The sequence below is a fragment of the Blennius ocellaris genome (assembly GCF_963422515.1).
Source record: "Blennius ocellaris genome assembly, chromosome: 10".
Lineage (NCBI taxonomy): Eukaryota > Metazoa > Chordata > Actinopteri > Blenniiformes > Blenniidae > Blennius > Blennius ocellaris.
The window spans coordinates 29,745,073-29,765,867 of record NC_137659.1 but is presented as its reverse complement, the minus strand read 5'-3'; the positions used below and the strand labels follow the sequence as shown (position 1 = coordinate 29,765,867).

Genomic DNA, 20,795 nt, shown 5'->3' with positions numbered 1-20,795 from the left:
TAGTTTTCCTGCAGGAGTTTTCCTACAGAGTTTTCCTACAGGAGTTTTCCTACAGGAGTTTTCCTGCAGGAGTTTTCCTGCAGGAGTTTTCCTACAGAGTTTTCCTACAGGAGTTTTCCTACAGGAGTTTTCCTGCAGGAGTTTTCCTACAGGAGTTTTCCTACAGGAGTTTTCCTGCAGAGTTTTCCTACAGGAGTTTTCCTACAGTAGTTTTCCTACAGGAGTTTTCCTACAGGAGTTTTCCTACAGGAGTTTTCCTACAGTAGTTTTCCTACAGAGTTTTCCTACAGGAGTTTTCCTACAGGAGTTTTCCTGCAGAGTTTTCCTACAGGAGTTTTCCTACAGGAGTTTTCCTGCAGAGTTTTCCTACAGGAATTTTCCTACAGTAGTTTTCCTACAGGAGTTTTCCTACAGGAGTTTTCCTGCAGTAGTTTTCCTACAGGAGTTTTCCTACAGGAGTTTTCCTACAGTAGTTTTCCTACAGAGTTTTCCTACAGGAGTTTTCCTGCAGAGTTTTCCTACAGGAGTTTTCCTACAGGAGTTTTCCTGCAGTAGTTTTCCTACAGTAGTTTTCCTGCAGTAGTTTTCCTACAGGAGTTTTCCTACAGTAGTTTTCCTACAGGAGTTTTCCTGCAGTAGTTTTCCTACAGGAGTTTTCCTACAGGAGTTTTCCTGCAGAGTTTTCCTGCATTAGTTTTCCTACAGTAGTTTTCCTACAGGAGTTTTCCTGCAGTAGTTTTCCTACAGTAGTTTTCCTACAGGAGTTTTCCTGCAGTAGTTTTCCTACAGGAGTTTTCCTACAGGAGTTTTCCTGCAGAGTTTTCCTGCAGTAGTTTTCCTACAGGAGTTTTCCTACAGTAGTTTTCCTACAGGAGTTTTCCTACAGGAGTTTTCCTACAGGAGTTTTCCTGCAGAGTTTTCCTGCAGTAGTTTTCCTACAGGAGTTTTCCTACAGGAGTTTTCCTGCAGAGTTTTCCTACAGTAGTTTTCCTGCAGAGTTTTCCTACAGTAGTTTTCCTACAGGAGTTTTCCTACAGGAGTTTTCCTGCAGGAGTTTTCCTACAGAGTTTTCCTACAGGAGTTTTCCTACAGGAGTTTTCCTGCAGGAGTTTTCCTACAGAGTTTTCCTACAGGAGTTCTCCTACAGGAGTTTTCCTGCAGGAGTTTTCCTACAGGAGTTTTCCTACAGGAGTTTTCCTGCAGAGTTTTCCTACAGGAGTTTTCCTACAGGAGTTTTCCTACAGTAGTTTTTCTACAGGAGTTTTCCTACAGGAGTTTTCCTACAGGAGTTTTCCTACAGTAGTTTTCCTACAGAGTTTTCCTACAGGAGTTTTCCTACAGGAGTTTTCTTGCAGAGTTTTCTTACAGGAGTTTTCCTACAGGAGTTTTCCTGCAGAGTTTTCCTACAGGAGTTTTCCTACAGGAGTTTTCCTACAGGAGTTTTCCTACAGTAGTTTTCCTACAGAGTTTTCCTACAGGAGTTTTCCTACAGGAGTTTTCCTGCAGAGTTTTCCTACAGAATTTTCCTACAGGAGTTTTCCTACAGGAGTTTTCCTACAGGAGTTTTCCTACAGTAGTTTTCCTACAGGAGTTTTCCTGCAGTAGTTTTCCTACAGGAGTTTTCCTACAGTAGTTTTCCTACAGGAGTTTTCCTTCAGGAGTTTTCCTGCAGTAGTTTTCCTACAGGAGTTTTCCTACAGTAGTTTTCCTACAGGAGTTTTCCTGCAGTAGTTTTCCTACAGTAGTTTTCCTGCAGAGTTTTCCTGCAGTAGTTTTCCTACAGGAGTTTTCCTACAGGAGTTTTCCTGCAGGAGTTTTCCTACAGGAGTTTTCCTACAGGAGTTTTCCTACAGGAGTTTTCCTACAGGAGTTTTCCTGCAGGAGTTTTCCTACAGGAGTTTTCCTACAGGAGTTTTCCTGCAGAGTTTTCCTACAGGAGTTTTCCTGCAGGAGTTTTCCTGCAGGAGTTTTCCTACAGGAGTTTTCCTACAGGAGTTTTCCTGCAGAGTTTTCCTACAGTAGTTTTCCTGCAGAGTTTTCCTACAGTAGTTTTCCTACAGGAGTTTTCCTACAGGAGTTTTCCTGCAGAGTTTTCCTACAGGAGTTTTCCTGCAGTAGTTTTCCTACAGGAGTTTTCCTACAGTAGTTTTCCTACAGGAGTTTTCCTACAGTAGTTTTCCTACAGGAGTTTTCCTACAGGAGTTTTCCTGCAGAGTTTTCCTACAGAGTTTTCCTACAGGAGTTTTCCTACAGGAGTTTTCCTGCAGGAGTTTTCCTACAGGAGTTTTCCTACAGGAGTTTTCCTACAGGAGTTTTCCTACAGGAGTTTTCCTGCAGGAGTTTTCCTACAGGAGTTTTCCTGCAGAGTTTTCCTACAGGAGTTTTCCTGCAGGAGTTTTCCTACAGGAGTTTTCCTGCAGGAGTTTTCCTACAGGAGTTTTCCTACAGGAGTTTTCCTGCAGAGTTTTCCTACAGTAGTTTTCCTGCAGAGTTTTCCTACAGTAGTTTTCCTACAGGAGTTTTCCTACAGGAGTTTTCCTGCAGGAGTTTTCCTACAGGAGTTTTCCTGCAGAGTTTTCCTACAGGAGTTTTCCTGCAGTAGTTTTCCTACAGGAGTTTTCCTACAGTAGTTTTCCTACAGTAGTTTTCCTACAGGAGTTTTCCTACAGGAGTTTTCCTGCAGAGTTTTCCTACAGAGTTTTCCTACAGGAGTTTTCCTACAGAGTTTTCCTACAGGAGTTTTCCTGCAGGAGTTTTCCTACAGGAGTTTTCCTACAGGAGTTTTCCTGCAGAGTTTTCCTACAGGAGTTTTCCTACAGGAGTTTTCCTACAGTAGTTTTCCTACAGGAGTTTTCCTACAGGAGTTTTCCTGCAGGAGTTTTCCTACAGGAGTTTTCCTACAGTAGTTTTCCTACAGAGTTTTCCTACAGGAGTTTTCCTACAGGAGTTTTCCTGCAGAGTTTTCCTACAGAATTTTCCTACAGGAGTTTTCCTATAGGAGTTTTCCTGCAGAGTTTTCCTACAGGAGTTTTCCTACAGTAGTTTTCCTACAGGAGTTTTCCTACAGTAGTTTTCCTGCAGTAGTTTTCCTACAGGAGTTTTCCTACAGTAGTTTTCCTACAGGAGTTTTCCTTCAGGAGTTTTCCTGCAGTAGTTTTCCTACAGGAGTTTTCCTACAGTAGTTTTCCTACAGGAGTTTTCCTGCAGTAGTTTTCCTACAGTAGTTTTCCTGCAGAGTTTTCCTGCAGTAGTTTTCCTACAGGAGTTTTCCTACAGGAGTTTTCCTGCAGGAGTTTTCCTACAGGAGTTTTCCTGCAGAGTTTTCCTACAGTAGTTTTCCTACAGGAGTTTTCCTACAGGAGTTTTCCTGCAGTAGTTTTCCTCCTGCAGGAGTTTTCCTACAGTAGTTTTCCTACAGGAGTTTTCCTACAGTAGTTTTCCTACAGGAGTTTTCCTGCAGAGTTTTCCTGCAGTAGTTTTCCTACAGAGTTTTCCTACAGGAGTTTTCCTACAGTAGTTTTCCTACAGGAGTTTTCCTACAGTAGTTTTCCTACAGGAGTTTTCCTACAGTAGTTTTCCTACAGGAGTTTTCCTACAGGAGTTTTCCTACAGTAGTTTTCCTACAGAGTTTTCCTACAGTAGTTTTCCTGCAGTAGTTTTCCTGCAGAGTTTTCCTACAGTAGTTTTCCTACAGGAGTTTTCCTGCAGAGTTTTCCTCTCCTCCCTCCTGCCTCCTCCTCCTCCTCCGTGGCGCGGCTCTGGGAGGAGTGTGCGGGCGGGTCGTCAGTGTGCGGGCAGCGCGGGGCTCCAGCTCCAGGCTCAGCAGCTGGACAGTCGAAGACATGAAGCCGGCAGACATGGACTGGATGTGGACTTTTCTGATGCTCGTCCTCAACTTCCAGCCCTGTCCCGGGTCGCCCTCCTCCTTCGACCCCCTGCAGGGCTCCGCGGTGGCCCACCGACACAGAAGCAGGTAGGGAGCGGCGGTGGTCGGGGGGGGGGGGGGGGAATGTTCAGCGTTTCACGGTATGGGAGACCGTTAAGTGTCGTGTCTGCTTCCCAGGAACTGGTGCGCCTTCGTGGTGCAGAGGAACGTGAGCTGTACCGTGCAGGGGCGCGTGGAGAGCTTCCAGGAGCCCGTGGTGCCCGCGTGCCCGCCCTACCAGCTCGACTGCCCGCAGCACGTCACGTGAGCACAACGTCATCAGACACCACAACACAATTATGTCCACAAGAATCCTTGTCTCCGATCAGTGTGAAAGAAAATAACCTCACAATTCCTCTCATGATCACGATTCCTCTCATGATCACGATTCCTCTCATGATCACGATTCCTCTCATGATCACGATTCCTCTCATGATCATGATGCCTCTCATGATCACGATTCCTCTCATGATTCTTCTCATGATCATGATTCCTCTCATGATCACGATTCCTCTCATGATCATGATGCCTCTCATGATCACGATTCCTCTCATGATTCTTCTCATGATCATGATTCCTCTCATGATCACGATTCCTCTCATGATCACGATTCCTCTCATGATCACGATGCCTCTCATGATCACGATTCCTCTCATGATCACAATTCCTCTCATGATCACGATTCCTCTCATGATCATGATGCCTCTCATGATTCTTCTCATGATCATGATTCCTCTCATGATCACGATTCCTCTCATGATCACGATTCCTCTCATGATCACGAGATGCCTCTCATGATCACGATTCCTCTCATGATCACAATTCCTCTCATGATCATGATGCCTCTCATGATCACGATTCCTCTCATGATCACGATTCCTCTCATGATCATGATTCTTCTCATGATTCTTCTCATGATTCCTCTCATGATCACGATTCCTGTCATGATCACGATTCTTCTCAAGATCATGATTCCTCTCATGATTGTTCTCATGATTCTTCTCATGATCAAAATGACGCCTCTCCTGGTCTTTTCACTGCTCCCAAGTTTTATGATCCAAAAAGACGTTTAATAAAGTTCAGCTGAAGCCACAAAACATGTTTAACATGAAGAAAACGGCTAAACAAAGTTTAGATATAAGTATATGAGGAATTTAAATATAATTTCAGAGGATAAATTGATTACATTTTTAGTTTTTTTGAGCAGTTTTGAGAGGCTTTTACCTTTTTTAAAATGTTAGTTTTTATTATTTTAATCTTCTTTCACTTTTTAACTCTTGGACATTTTGGCTGTATTTTTCTTTTAAGCCATTTTTTCTTTTGGTTTGACAATTTTTGCCATGTTTATTTGTTTATTTGAGAAATGTTAGATGGTCAAACCATTTTAACTAATTTAAGCTTATTTAGCCAGCAGATATGAATCTGATGTCAATTGAAATAAAAATTAAATCAAATTGTTCGATTTCATGAAATGTATGGAAGGCTTCCAGTGATCGTGAAATACGTCGGACATTACTGATAAAAATGCCCTTGGTCTGGTTACTATCCTCTTAAAACCGGTCTCATGTCTGGATTTCCACTGCTCTGCAAAATGTGGAGTGGATTTCCTGAACGGAGGCGGGTCTCAATGAGACTCAGCGTATTGACTCAGGAAATCCATTCCACAGTTTGCAGCCAGCGAGGAGGCTAGGGAAGTAGCACTGCAGCTCTCCAACTTTTCATGACAACATGTTGCAGTTTGGACGTATTTTACGCTCAAAACACGACGTAACATCGACGTACGTTTGCAAAACCTTGTCCAGCAGGCGGCGCTCTGCCGCCTGACGTTACCGTTTGAAAACTCTGATATCAAAACAATGAACGGCAGCTCCTCCGCTGTAGCAGGCGATTCACACCTCCGTGAAGCTGCGTCCTGCTCCACACTAGACTCCCTGGAAATAGTCCCAATGGTTGTCATGTGTTCAAGCTGGAAACACTGCAGGTGCTGCTGCTTTGATCAATCATTTCTCCTGGGAGTAATAAAGTGGATTACTTAATAAAGTTGTATGAGGCTGTAATAAACTCATCTCCACAGGAAAGTGTATGAATGTATAACTCCATTCTGTCAAAATGCAACTTGAGGTTAGTTGAACATCAATGTTGTGATGTTGGTGCTGTTCTCCACGGCGTTTTCAAGCAGTGACATCAGGCGGCAGAGCGCCTCGCTGTACAACGGCTTTGCAAACATCCACGCTGACGCGTTGCGGTGTTTTGAGCGTAAAACACCTCCAAGCAGCGAACACGTTGTCATGAAATGTATGATAGCCGCAATGCTACTTCCCGAGCATCCTCGCTGCAAACTGTAGAATGGATTTCCCGACTCATTACTTTGCGTCTCATTGAGACCCTCCTCCATTCAGGAAATCCATGAGACCGGATTTAAGAGGATATTAACTGGGCCAAGGACATTTTTATCAGTAATGTCCAACTGTCCAACGTATTTCACAATCACTGTTATACTAACCTCAAGTTGCATTTTGAGAGAATGCAGTCATACATTCATATATTTCATACTTTCCTGTGGAGATGAGTTTATTACAGCCTCATATAACAAATTATATTTTCGTCAAACTTTACTTCGGTCCAGTAAAAACTGCATGATTTACCAGTGTCCAGTAAAACATTTTGGCATTTCGCGATCCCTGGACTTCATAGAGAGGGGCTGTAGAGCCACAGCAGGCTGCAGACCTGTGAAACAGAATATCAGAATACAACAACACAATAATAGCTCTCTCATAAAGTATGACTGGATGAAGAACTTATCAATAAGAAATGATGTATAGGAAAAATGTTTCTACAAATTGCAACTTTAAAGAAAACTTCCAGTCTTCTCAAACAATAAACTCCAAAAACACACGGGTCGACATTATTGAATGTATGAAGACCTCTGGATGCCTCTGGCAGGATGTGAAATGAGGACACGACAGAGAAAAACAGGATGTTTGCTCACTCTATATCAAAATCCTATTAAAGGCTCGGCTACACATATTCTCTGAGCTCATCCCCATTTATTTATGTCACAAAGATTATGGCGCAATAGCAAAAATAATATTCAGTAATCAATAGTTTGGAAAATGAAATATTGTCAACTTGGTTCAGAAGTCTTCAGTGGTGAAATTCTCCATGAGGCCACATTTTAAAAATATTTAGTTGGTTCAATGTAAATGAACACAATTCGAATGCCTGATTGAATTCGAGTTCTCGTGTTCAGATCCTCTTTGCCTGTTTGATTCACTGCTTGTCTGAAAGCTGAGCTTCTCATATCGTCATGTAAACATCTGGAATCTTTCACAGAGGTCCACCAACATTGTATTCAAAGTGTATTTCCCCAAATCTAAAAGCCCCTCGAGTGGCTTGACTGAGAACAGGCTGTTTCTGTGTCTGTACCTTTAAATGCTAATGAGCTGTGTCTGTCCACACCTACTCCACGCCTCTCGGGGAGAAGATCAGGGTTGCCAGATTGGGCTACCTGTATCCCTTATTTAGTGCAGTTGTGTGTTTATAACGTGTTCCTTATTACACATGAGTTTCTACAGAGGTAGACATTTGGGCTGGTTTTCATTGAGGTGGGCAGGTTTTACGTTGTGTTTTGGCTGGAAACAGTGAGTCACATCTGGCAAACCAATAAGAAGACGTTTCCGTACAATGTGCTTATGCTAATGGTGGATTTCTCACTATGACTCATAGAAATGCTGTCGGTCAACGAACCAGTTTGAAACAGAATCTGAGGCAGAAGAAGAATCTTCTGAAGAAGTTCAGACTCCACAGCTGCAGCGGGACGTTTCAGAATAGTTAGTTAAAAATATAGTGTGTCTCATAATGTTACTTAGGTTGGTCGTATGTGTAATTCCAATTACTACCAAGTAGCTAATGCAAGCTACTCACCATAAGGCTAACTTTCATACTCTACTGAATTCATTCGTTATATCAGTAATCTTTGTAGTTTAAAGTGAGTGTAAATACCAGAGGATGTGGTTATTTCCCTGCATGATGTCACAAAGGGAAAATAGAAAGCCATCAGAAAGTGAATGTAGCATAATATTAAGGCAGCATGTCATCTGCAGGTTGGTGGTTCGATTCCATTCTCATCTGGTGTTTATATCCAATTGTCGACAGGTAAAGACTGAAGCTCAGGCTGCTCATAGACGTGTGTGTGTGTGTGTGTGTGTGCGTGTGTGTGTGTGTGCGTGTGTGCGTGAGTATCAATGGATGAAAGTAAAGTCTGTTTCTTTGTCATCTTGTAAAATAATGCTCCGCATTATGAAATCTTGTGTAAACCTCCTCGTTCGGAGTCTGTTGTATGAAAGTCAAATCACAGTGTGTGTCGTTCTCTGAGTGTAAAAAATAAGAATTGTTGTCTGTAAAATATATAGTGCTTTTTGTTAGTGGCTCATTTTTCACTATTGTGTTTTCTTCTCTTTGAAGAGCCAAATAACATTTTATACCAAATTAGCACAATCTGATTGAAGGCTGATTCAACATAACAAAGTGTTGTGTTAACTGGCTGGTTGCTGCAGATCCAAGCAGGGACTGGTTATAGTTTTGTTTAGGAAGACGATTTAATAATCTTTGTGAATCATTGTCAGTTCCAGGCACAATCTAGTATCTGTGTTTGAGCTCAGAGATTTATCTTCACAATTACAGAGAAACTCAGCTGAAGTGGAAAAGTTTCCTGGAAGCTCGTCATTCTTATGTCACCAGACTGCGTTTCCAGAAGTGCAGGCAGTGAGAAAACACCGCCTGCCTGTTTTCATGTGAGCTTCAGCCTGAAACATGTTGCTCAGGGTGGCCGTGGTGTTTTCCACCAGGTTTTAGTTTCCATTGTTTCCGTCTGAGCTGACTTATCAGCAGCGCTGGGGAATGTGAACAGATGATTGTTTTAGACATCAACTTTACAGATGGGGAGCATCACATGACCCCTGTCTTCAAGGAACTGATGTCATCTGTTGTTTCTCAGAGAGTTGTTTTCTGTGGATGAAAAGCACCATTTTTCCTTTCAAAATGTAAAAAAAACTAACTGTGAGGATAGCAGGTATTAACGCTTTCTATTTAAAACCTTTTTCATTCCACTATTTATTCTGCTGTATATAACAACATAACTCAAATTTGGAAAGTACAATTTTTTATTTGTGTTTGGAAAAGAAAGTAAATCTTTTTTAATGACTAATGTCTTGTTTTCTAGATACAAAACTCGGTTTCGACCCACATATAAGACTGCCTACAAGACTGTAACGGAGCTGGAGTGGAGATGCTGTCCTGGGTACCAGGGACCGTCCTGTAAAGACCTCAAACCACCCACAGATGGACAAACGGTGCCGGGATCACAGACTTTCCCTCTATCGGGTTATGGATATACAACCAGACATATACAGAGTATGAAAACATTCCTACTTGCAAAGATACAGGACGTGAAACTTTGTTCCAAGGATTCAAAAGTGATTTTAAATGATAAAAATAGACTGACATGTAGCTACTGAAGATGTCTCCATCACATTGCATCTGTAAAGTGCCTTTCTCTGTTTACGATAAACAATTGAACTAAACAACATCCTTTGACTATATGTAACAATAACAGCTAAAAGCTCTCTCAATGGTTTCAGGGCCAGAGCGCCGAGAGACAGCACACCATGAGACGAGACACGGAGGGGCTGATAAAGTGCAGCTTCTGGAAGGTGAAGTTCAGCGTCTGTCTCAGACAGTTCAGGATCTCCAGTCGGCATTGACGGGGTTAACTACCACCCTCCGCACAGACCTGCAGGATGACACAAAGAACATGTTGGTGACACTTCTGAACAACATGCGTCCGCCTGACGGAGGCTCGGTGGCAGGAACAGCGGACACTCCAGCAGTGCTCGACGGCCATCAAGCAATGAGAGGGGGGATTGCAGGAGAAAAGGCCCTTGAAAAGATCATAGCCCGGATGGACGATATCAGTAATACATTGAAGAGCAAAGATGAAACGCTAGAGGATTTAAGAGGGATTGCAACAAATCATGAAGGGCAAATCCGTGTCCTGATGGATGCCTCTCAATCGCAGACTCTGGCTGTGGCGGATTTCGAGGCCATGCAGACTTATGTTGATGGAAAACTGGAGAAACTGAAGAAAGAGTTGGACCTGAAAGTGGAAGAGGAAGTGGCCAAGGCCCAGAGCTCATGTAGAGACAAAATCCACACGGTGCAGAAGACCTGTGAAGACAGTGATGATCAGGTTGTGCTCAGAATGACCAAGGTGGTGGAAACCAAAGAGGCTGAGCTGAGGAAGGAGATCAGGGCGTTGCGTTTGGACATGGCCGCTGCAGACGGACCTGTTCGAACTCAAAGGCAGACGGATCCCCCCCAAGAGGCAAAAGAACACGGCAACCACAAGGACCTGTGGCGAGAGATCGATCGCATAGCAGAGGCTCACCGCATCCTCAATGTCCGCATAGACAACGAGCTAGCGCACATCTCTGCGCCTCCGGAAGCCAACGACTTTGGATTGTTGATTGAGGAGCTGGAAGCTCGTATAAATACCACAGAACAAAATGCAGAAACACACTGTTTCTACATTGAAGAGAAACTGACACGTACAATTTCAAAGGAAGTAGCAAAAGTTCAGAAACTTCTAGAAGAACGCTTGAACGGCATGGAGGACCAGTTCACAAACGTGTTGGCAGAAATGAGCAACAACTCCTTCCTGAGTGTGCTTGGTGACTCCGTGGAGGTCAACAGCAAGTTCCTCTACCAGACTCTGGAAGATAAGGTCAGTGCTCTTGAAGAGCTGTGCTCTGTGGGATGTTCCAAGTCTGGAATTACTGGAGGAGGAGAAAGTTCGGCTCCTGCCACATCTGGACTCGGAAACGTTTTGAAGAACCTGAAGCAGTACCAGAGCAACCTGAATGTTCTAAGCACAGATGTCAGTTCCAACATGGACAGACTCAAGCAGCTGGAAGAACACGTTCAGACGGAGCTTGATGGGTATGAGGTCCGTGTGAAGACAATGGAGCATTTTCAGAAGGGACTGATCAATCTCCAAGACAACGTGCTGGGTCTTGCTGGAACTGTGACCTGGATCAACGCTTCCCTGAGCAGGTACAAGCAGGACATGTATCAAATGCGCTCAACATGCTGCAATGCAAACCAGGATGGCGCTGACAGCCACCAGCACAACAGCTGGGCTTCAGGTGACGCCACCAACCATCAGGTGGAGCAGTTGAAGGTGAGACTGGACACGCTGGGAAGACAGATGTCCTCTGAGGTGCAGCGCTGCACTCACAGCACTCAGGGTGCGACTGCAGGTGTCTCTGCCCTGGACCGCCGTGTAAACAGACTGGAACAGGTGTTTGGAAGGTTAGATACCGTTTCTGGTAACGTCAGAGACACGAAAGACGGGCTGGAGGACGTGGCTGCGAAAGAGCCAGGTAAGCTGCCTTTTTATGGTTATTTTGATGTTGTGGGTTGTTAAGGTCTCAAATCAACCAAATGTATACACCAAACCAATACGTGCGTGTGTGTGTGTGTGTGTGGGTGTCAGGCCCGCCCCTCCCTACACGCAGAACACGCGCTGTGCGTAGGGCCCCGCGATCCATGGGGGCCCCATTTTGCGCAAGTGAATTGAATTTCCCTCGGGATCAATAAAGTATCATCATTCTCTGCAAATGCGCAAAGGATGCGCTGCATTTTGCTGAGAGGCGCGTAGAACACCGCCACCAAGTCATCCGAGGCAGTAGAGAGAGAGAGAGAGAGAGAGAGAGAGAGAGAGAGAGAGAGAGAGAGAGAGGAAAAAAAGAGACGAAAGCACGAAGCATCACCATCTGACCAATCAGCGGTCAGATGGGCCGGCAGACAGTTGTTTACAGGTGGAGAGTGGAGAGAGAGAGAGAGATGGCTTCCAAACGTCAATACAATAATAATAGTAATAATAATAATAATAATTATTATTATTATTATGTTATTGGAAGGGGGCCCCCAAAATAAAATCCTGCTTAGGGCCCCCACTTGGCCAGGGGCGGCCCTGGTGGGTGTATAAACCTTCATAATCGACATTCAGAGTAAATTAGTTTTTCCATGCGTCTCTTCTCATTTGCGATACTTATTTTTATTATGTGTATTATGTGGGTTTTTTTAATCTTATTTAATTTAATTTATTTATCCAGGGTCATCTTTCAGACGTGAAAGTTTGACTTTTTATCTCTTGTAGTGAAAGGCCTTCGTAGCTGACAAACTGTCACATTCCCATCCTCCAGCTCTGAGATAGGAGTCATCTTAAAAGATTGGTTGCTTTGCAGCAAAACTTAAATACGATGAAAATGTCTAATTCCATATAATCCAGTAAAAGCTTCATGGAGCCACGAGAGCGAGGCTGAAGAGCCACGACTGCAGGTTGCAGACCTGAGTTACAGAAGAGTAAAGAGAGAAAATAATACGATTGAGAGCAACAACCAAGCTGATGTGAGGCTGCGAGCTAAACCTCACGTTGCAGTTATGGTGGGTGTCGGTAGTGGAATGGCCCAGTTCCATTATCACAGGAGGGAAGGTGCAGAAAAAGAGGACAGAGAGGAGAGAGCACCAGCTACAGGGTTCACAGTGACCCTGATGTGTAGCATCGGTCTACCGTGTTCATTGTGGCTGGAGGGTAACAGCATTATTGTGCACCGGCAGCACCGCTGGTTTCTGACCACCATAGTAGTTATTGTTGATAACAGGCGGTCTGCCATTGACTCCTGGTGTTTGTGCATTGGTCGTGAAAGTAGATGTGATTGCACTGTTGCTTAGATTCAAGCTGCATTTCAAATTGAGAGCACAACTTTTTATCACAAGGAAGCAGACAACTTTGCAAAAAGAAACTGTTCATTTAAAAAAAAGTGGTTTTCAACATGAGTTTTACCCGGTGAAAAGTGAAAGAGTGAAAGTTGTGTGTGAGTCTACTGAATGCCTGTGCAGGAAGTCTTTATGCACTGAGCATTCACATAAGACACAATGTCATTTCAGAAGAATGTTTATTACACAACTGTTTCAGTCCTGAGCTTTGGCTGCCTCCTTCACTACTGCGTAGCTTATTCACCACAATACTATGTGGCTGGTTGTTCTGAGAGCAAATGGAGGTTTCCTGACTTGTTTAATGTACATGAATACTTGAGAAACAAGTCCAATCCTTATGAAGCAGGTGTACTTCAGGCTCAGAATCACAGGTTCAGGTGAATCTGGTGGATTTGATGGTTACCAATAACGTATGATTTAGACTTTGATGAGCCAGTAAAATACAACATAAAAGCCTACAATAACAAGTTAATAATTCAAAAAGTATTTACTGAGTGCCCTCTGAATAGTTGATGCATGTTGGAAGCTTCTGGATGACTGAATGAAAACCTTAAAAAACCCAATGTCATCAGTGTGTTTGTGTTGCCGGGCGGAGACGGTTCACCAGTAGTTGTGTTGGAGTGTGTGAGCTCACGAGCGCTGGGCGTCATTAGCCAGGAGAGTCATCGTGACAAGCGTGCTGACGCTGATTACATTCAGATTCCGGCCTGCTGTTCACTGGATTCACACATTTAGGCTGTCAAATGCTGAAAAGATCCCAAACCAGTTTGTTGGGGGAAAATCTCATAATGATTTTTTAAGTTCCTCTGGTCACTCCCAACTCATGAGTGTGTGAAGTGTGAGTCCATCTGTGTAAACACGAACTTTTCCTGGAGATAATCCTCCATATAATGCTGGCTTGGTTTGCAAGGGAGGCTTGGAAGGAAGGATGAGATCCTGTGAACGGCTGCAGGGTATTTCCCAGAGTGGGAGGACACGGGTTCACTGGGCCTCCGCAATGTCATTCAATCTGTCCCGGCACCCAGAGGCAGAGGCCCACATCGCACATTTCCTGTGGCTGAGATTCATGTTGCCCCAACAATTTCCACCCTTTTTCATCCCAGGAATGAAACAAGTAAATAGAGCCTTACATTTTTAGTTTTAACTGCAGCACTGTTGATCTCCAACATGCTTCTTTCACCATGACATAGCTTTTATTATTCATACCACAGCACTGCAGACCTCACTTCCCCCATCACACACACACACACACACACACACTCCCCTCCTCCCTGTCCGACCTCCAGAGATTCCCGTCGGGTGACCTCAGCCTGATGCGAACCGTCTGGTCCTCATTATGTCCCTGACTCACTGCTGGAGCCGGGCTGGACGGAGACGGGCTCCACACCCAGGACCAGATGCTCCGGCTGCCCTCGGCTGTGATGTCATGACGGGGCCCCATGATCGGCGCCGCCCTTTCTTACACCATCATCCCAAACAATGGTGTGATAGAGAGCTGAGGAAAGCTCCGAGGCATTTCATTTCACAGTCTGCCAAATAAGGTCTGAGATGTCCAACATGTGAAGCTTGATTTCATTAGCGAGCGTCAGGCTCTCTCCCAGCGGTGGGTGGGCCGAGTCAGAACCGCCCTCGGCCCCCCAGCCCACCTTCTGACGTGGGACAGACAGTCCATGTCGTCTTTTCTCTGTTGTTCCTCCAGACATCCTCCGTCTCTCCACTGTGTAATTGGATACCTCAGGTGAGTGAGGAGCAGGGCCTGCTGGGCGCCGCTCTCATTAGCTAAACCTTATCGTTAGCAGCCTCTTAGCGCAACATGATCAGCGAGGCTCCGGAGGAACTGTCACATGTTGTAATGGAAGCAGCTCTGTCACACCTGCTCTCACCTGTCCTGCCTCACACTTTGATCCCACGGTCCACTGTCTCATACACACTGGCACACACACACACACACACACACACACACACACACACACACACACACACACACACACACACACACACACACACACACACACACACACACACACACACACACACACACACACACACACACACCATCCTGATCCAGTCAGCTGACTTTGAGAGCCACTTTATCATGAAGGAAAACAAACGAAATGTTCATTTAATGCAGTCAAGCATGGGGCCTGGGGCCCGAGACTGACCAACACAACTAAGTTAAGTATGAGTGATGTGTGTGTTTTAGTGAGAAGACACTGTGAAACAGGAGGATTCCCTCATCAAGTGTTTGTGGGACCTCAATGCGCAAAGCTTTTTACACATAAGTGGTTTTAATAGATGAACACATGAACATTTCAACATATGAAACTTGAAGCAACAGCTACAGCATCTCTCCTATGACTGAATTGTTGTGTAGTTGACCATGCTCTACCTTCACAGTGAGAAATTCTACAAGGAGGCTTTGTTGTGGAATTTGCATGTTCTTGGGATAGGACAGGTTTTCGCGCAGCCCCACTGACAACAGTCTTCCCATTTTATAGGACCCATATTCTACTAAATGGACTTTTCTGTGCTTTAAACATCATAAAAGTGCTATTTGGGGTTCATCTACACCCCAAAGTGTTTTTTCATTGATTCCCTCCAGCTTGAGTTCACAGTGATGTTTCTCTGTTCTACCTGGTGGGGGAGCTCAACACCTTGATTCTATTTGATGACGTCACAGAGCTGGAGAAGCCCCGCCTCCAGGAAGATTGACATGAGTTTCTAAAGGAAGCATCAGTGTTTCCTAGGCTAAAGGAGGTTCTAAAGGAAGCATCAGTGGTTCCTAGGCTAAAGGAAGCATCAGTGTTTCCTAGGCTAAAGGAGACTCTAAAGGAAGCATCAGTGGTTCCTAGGCTAAAGGAGGTTCTAAAGGAAGCATCAGTGTTTCCTAGGCTAAAGGAGGTTCTAAAGGAAGCATCAGTGTTTCCTAGGCTAAAGGAGACTCTAAAGGAAGCATCAGTGTTTCCTAGGCTAAAGGAGGTTCTAAAGGAAGCATCAGTGTTTCCTAGGCTAAAGGAGACTCTAAAGGAAGCATCAGTGTTTCCTAGGCTAAAGGAGACTCTAAAGGAAGCATCAGTGTTTCCTAGGCTAAAGGAGACTCTAAAGGAAGCATCAGTGTTTCCTAGGCTAAAGGAGACTCTAAAGGAAGCATCAGTGTTTCCTAGGCTAAAGGAGACTCTAAAGGAAGCATCAGTGTTTCCTAGGCTAAAGGAGACTCTAAAGGAAGCATCAGTGTTTCCTAGGCTAAAGGAGGTTCTAAAGGAAGCATCAGTGGTTCCTAGGCTAAAGGAAGCATCAGTGTTTCCTAGGCTAAAGGAGACTCTAAAGGAAGCATCAGTGTCTCCTAGGCTAAAGGAGACTCTAAAGGAAGCATCAGTGTTTCCTAGGCTAAAGGAGACTCTAAAGGAAGCATCAGTGTTTCCTAGGCTAAAGGAGACTCTAAAGGAAGCATCAGTGTTTCCTAGGCTAAAGGAGGTTCTAAAGGAAGCATCAGTGGTTCCTAGGCTAAAGGAAGCATCAGTGTTTCCTAGGCTAAAGGAGACTCTAAAGGAAGCATCAGTGTTTCCTAGGCTAAAGGAAGCATCAGTGTTTCCTAGGCTAAAGGAGACTCTAAAGGAAGCATCAGTGTTTCCTAGGCTAAAGGAGACTCTAAAGGAAGCATCAGTGTTTCCTAGGCTAAAGGAGGTTCTAAAGGAAGCATCAGTGTTTCCTAGGCTAAAGGAGGTTCTAAAGGAAGCATCAGTGGTTCCTAGGCTAAAGGAAGCATCAGTGTTTCCTAGGCTAAAGGAGACTCTAAAGGAAGCATCAGTGTTTCCTAGGCTAAAGGAGACTCTAAAGGAAGCATCAGTGTTTCCTAGGCTAAAGGAGACTCTAAAGGAAGCATCAGTGTTTCCTAGGCTAAAGGAGACTCTAAAGGAAGCATCAGTGTTTCCTAGGCTAAAGGAGGTTCTAAAGGAAGCATCAGTGGTTCCTAGGCTAAAGGAAGCATCAGTGTTTCCTAGGCTAAAGGAGACTCTAAAGGAAGCATCAGTGTCTCCTAGGCTCAAGGAGGCTCTAAAGGAAGCATCAGTGTCTCCTAGGCTCAAGGAGGTTCTAAAGGAAGCATCAGTGGTTCCTAGGCTAAAGGAAGCATCAGTGTTTCCTAGGCTAAAGGAAGCATCAGTGTTTCCTAGGCTAAAGGAAGCATCAGTGTTTCCTAGGCTAAAGGAGGTTCTAAAGGAAGCATCAGTGTTTCCTAGGCTCAAGGAGGCTCTAAAGGAAGCATCAGTGTTTCCTAGGCTAAAGGAGGTTCTAAAGGAAGCATCAGTGGTTCCTAGGCTAAAGGAAGCATCAGTGTTTCCTAGGCTAAAGGAGACTCTAAAGGAAGCATCAGTGTCTCCTAGGCTCAAGGAGGCTCTAAAGGAAGCATCAGTGTCTCCTAGGCTCAAGGAGGTTCTAAAGGAAGCATCAGTGTTTCCTAGGCTAAAGGAAGCATCAGTGTTTCCTAGGCTAAAGGAAGCATCAGTGTTTCCTAGGCTAAAGGAGGTTCTAAAGGAAGCATCAGTGTCTCCTAGGCTCAAGGAGGCTCTAAAGGAAGATGGAGCCTCTTTTCCTAAGCTAAACTACGTTTCTGACTGCGCTGAGAAATGAACCCAATCATGTCAAATGAGCCAGAAGGACCTACTTTTACCGGACCACTCTGGGAAAAAAACGATGAAGGTTTTCTAACTTCATCAGTTTGTTGAGTGCAGCTGGGAGGTGGTCACATCTTCAGTGTCAATATTGATGGTTTTCAATGAGTTCAAAGATTCCTAGTAATAGAGGTCAGCTTTACAGCACTACAAAAATGACTCAAATCGATGTAGTACATGTGAAGTGTGTGTAACTGTGCCCCAGCAGAAACCTGGCAAAAGGGTGAAATCTGGCCTTGTTGAAGCGACCAGCATCAGGAGAAGCTGGTCCGCAGTGTTGTTGTCCAGTAAGAGTTGTGGGGTTACCGGGTCAGGGGCAAAGGCCATGGCATCATCGTTTTCAGCAAATGTGCATCTTTTCCGTCCACACGTCAAAGTCAAGGCAACATTTTACGGTTCCTCCTCCCTGGAACCTGTTTTCAGGCTCCTAAACGCCGTGCCGTGAGGGTGGAAAGGCTTCTCATGTGGAGTTCCAGTCACTCACTGCTCCACCTTGGCTTGGAAATCACTTGAATGCCACAGGATTGCAACAGTTCAGGTCCTCAGTAACACGAGACCCATACAATAGCATTCAATAAGTGATCAATAACATTGGATCTGTTCAGTTTAGCCATTCATAAATAATTGAGGATATTACATGTGTATGAATAGAAAGCACCAGAAAGTCTCCGAGTGAAGAAAGTGCTTCTGATGATGAGTGATCAGCCACTCTGTTTCAATCTGGTTCTCCTCAACCTCCCTTTGCTTGGCGCTGAGCCCAGTCCTTCTCAAATAACTGTCAGACCTTTTTTCACCTCCTTCCTCTTCCTCTTCACTCCCTGCTCGCTCTTTCTCTGTCCAATTTGTTTCTTGAATTTGTCCTTCCAAGAAAACCAGAGGACTTCTCCGTCCTGCTCCACCCACACTGTGATTAGTTCAAGGAATAAATAGAGTTGGAGGCGAGTTCCATGTCGTTGGAAGGAAAACATCCACGTTAAAGACTTGAGGAGTTTCAACTCTGTGCTGGGAAATGATAGAAAAGCTCCCTGAGGAGAGATGTGAGGCTGGAGGAGCTGAAAGACATGTAGACACAGCAGGGAGTCCCAGAGCTCCACCAGGTGGGACTCCTCACTGCTTCGCCTCCCTCATGTCACCTGGAGGAAGAGAGGAACACTTCAGACTTTGTATGATTTGTGGTCACCATGTTGCCTCTTGCTGGTCGTGAGCTTCTCATCGGCGCCCCCCGACCCACCCACCCAGTGAAACTACTGTATAAGCAACACATAAAAAGACCCACGTCTGTTTTATATTCCTTTTGTTTGCAGTCCAGACAAGAATCTGTTATCTCATATTTTCAGGAGACTCTTAAATTATAAAGTTTCATATTTTGTCAAAAAACAACCCCGAGTGTGCTCACTGATTGTGCCTGCAGCTGACAAAGGTTGAGTTTAAAATGTGTCAGTGAGATAACCCTGAGCAAAGACAGATTAAATCCAGAACAAAGCAGGAACAGAGAAAATCTGAAATGACACAGAAAGGTATAAAAGAGCTTAGCGGGACAAAACACCTAAACACATTTGAACTACATTTCACCAATGCAACATCTGTGTTATAAATATATCAAATGAACTATTATATAGAAACCATGAGCTTTACGAGCTGTGTTATCTTCATTTTAAAGGATAGACATGTTTAGTGGCTCTAGATGAGTTTTCTGTGGTTTAAAACGAGACATATGTCTATTTTAGTTATGAAGTTTACAAACCTCTGGTCTATGTCCTCTGAAACGCCACCTTGTGGTAACATAGGTATCACAGGACTGGGTGACCCACAGCACAGCACTTTTCCTTTCTGTTTCACTCCATTATTTTCAATATTTAAGGTTTCTATCAAATGCTAGAAGAATTATACTTATGGGGGATGTTTCTGTTTCATCAGAAACTTTCAGAGGACAGATTTTCTCTGATCTGATGAAGGAGGCGGAGCATCAAAAATCTGGTTTTCTTCTGCCTGCTGAACCCAAAATATTTTGGTTAGCAAATAATGAACCTTTGCTGTGAGGAGACGATGGAAGCTGAGCCTGAAGAGCCCTGTAGAGCCCGAAGAGCCTGTAGAGCCCGAAGAGCCTGTAGAGCCTGAAGAGCCTGTAGAGCCTATAGAGCCTGAAGAGCCTGTAGAGCCTGAAGAGCCTGTAGAGCCTGTAGAGCCTGAAGAGCCTGTAGAGCCTGTAGAGCCTGAAGAGCCTGTAGAGCCTGAAGAGCCTGTAGAGCCTGTAGAGCCTGAAGAGCCTGTAGAGCCTGAAGAGCCTGTAGAGCCTATAGAGCCTGAAGAGCCTGTAGAGCCTGAAGAGCCTGAAGTGCCTGTAGAGCCTGAAGAGCCTGAAGTGCCTGTAGAACCTGTAGAGCCTGTAGAGCCTGAAGAGCCTGAAGTGCCTGAAGAGCCTGAAGAGCCTGAAGAGCCTGAAGTGCCTGTAGAGCCTGAAGAGCCTGAAGAGCCTGTAGAGCCTGAAGTGCCTGTAGAGCCTGTAGAGCCTGAAGAGCCTGTAGAGCCTGAAGTGCCTGAAGAGCCTGTAGAGCCTGAAGAGCCTGTAGAGCCTGAGGAGCCTGTAGAGCCTGAAGAGCCTGTAGAGCCTGAGGAGCCTGTAGAGCCTGTAGAGCCTGAAGAGCCAGACAGAAGAAAGCTGTCCACAGGTTCAACGGCCTGCTCTCATCTGAAATCATTGCTTTGGTCTTTCACTCTTTTGATCAGGGAACCTCAATCGGGTTCATTCTGAAACATATTTCATCTGCCAGGTGTCCTGATAACCAAAGTCTATGTGTAAGAGTCGGACAGTGAAGACTGAATCCACTGCAGTGGAGATATGTGATCCCAGCTAAAGGATAGAATCTCTTTATTGTCATTAGAATAAGTGCAATGAAACTTGAAAGTGTCAAGCCCTGAACAAAAAGGAGGAAGAACACGAGCCAGCAGCCAAAGCTCATTTACCCTCTACTTCAGATACGTAAAGGGACGGGCAGAACGTGTTCCGTGTTCACGGCACATATTGTGATCCTTCCTGCCGTCACCGGCATTATCACTACTACTGCTCTTCTTATTGCTATTTCACCACGATGTGGACTGAGTGGCGCCCTCTGGTGACAGAAATGAAAAATAGGGTGAGGGTCAGTTGTTGTCAGGTTTAGTTGTTGTTGAGGTCAGTTGTTCTTAGGGTCAGTTGTTGTCAGGGTCAGTTGTTGAGGTCAGTTGTTGAGGTCAGTTGTTGTCAGGGTCAGTTGTTGAGGTCAGTTGTTGTCAGGGTCAGTTGGTGTCAGGGTCAGTTGTTGTCAGGGTCAGTTGTTGAGGTCAGTTGTTGTCAGGGTCAGTTGTTGAGGTCAGTTGTTGAG

The 20,795-nt window shown here is 44.7% G+C and overlaps 1 protein-coding gene across 2 annotated transcripts in view; it reads left to right on the top strand.

Moving 5' to 3' along the window:
• The first annotated feature begins 3,789 nt into the window (after positions 1-3,789).
• The window catches only part of emilin2a (elastin microfibril interfacer 2a), a 35,614-nt gene continuing 18,608 nt past the window's right edge, over positions 3,790-20,795 (top strand). For both annotated transcript variants that reach the window (XM_080503195.1, XM_080503194.1), the window contains exons 1-4: positions 3,790-3,973; positions 4,064-4,189; positions 9,147-9,337; positions 9,565-11,364. In XM_080503195.1, coding sequence (XP_080359321.1) covers positions 3,843-3,973; positions 4,064-4,189; positions 9,147-9,337; positions 9,565-11,364 — 2,248 coding nt within the window. In that variant the 5' untranslated portion in view covers positions 3,790-3,842. The remainder of the gene's footprint in view (positions 3,974-4,063; positions 4,190-9,146; positions 9,338-9,564; positions 11,365-20,795) is intronic.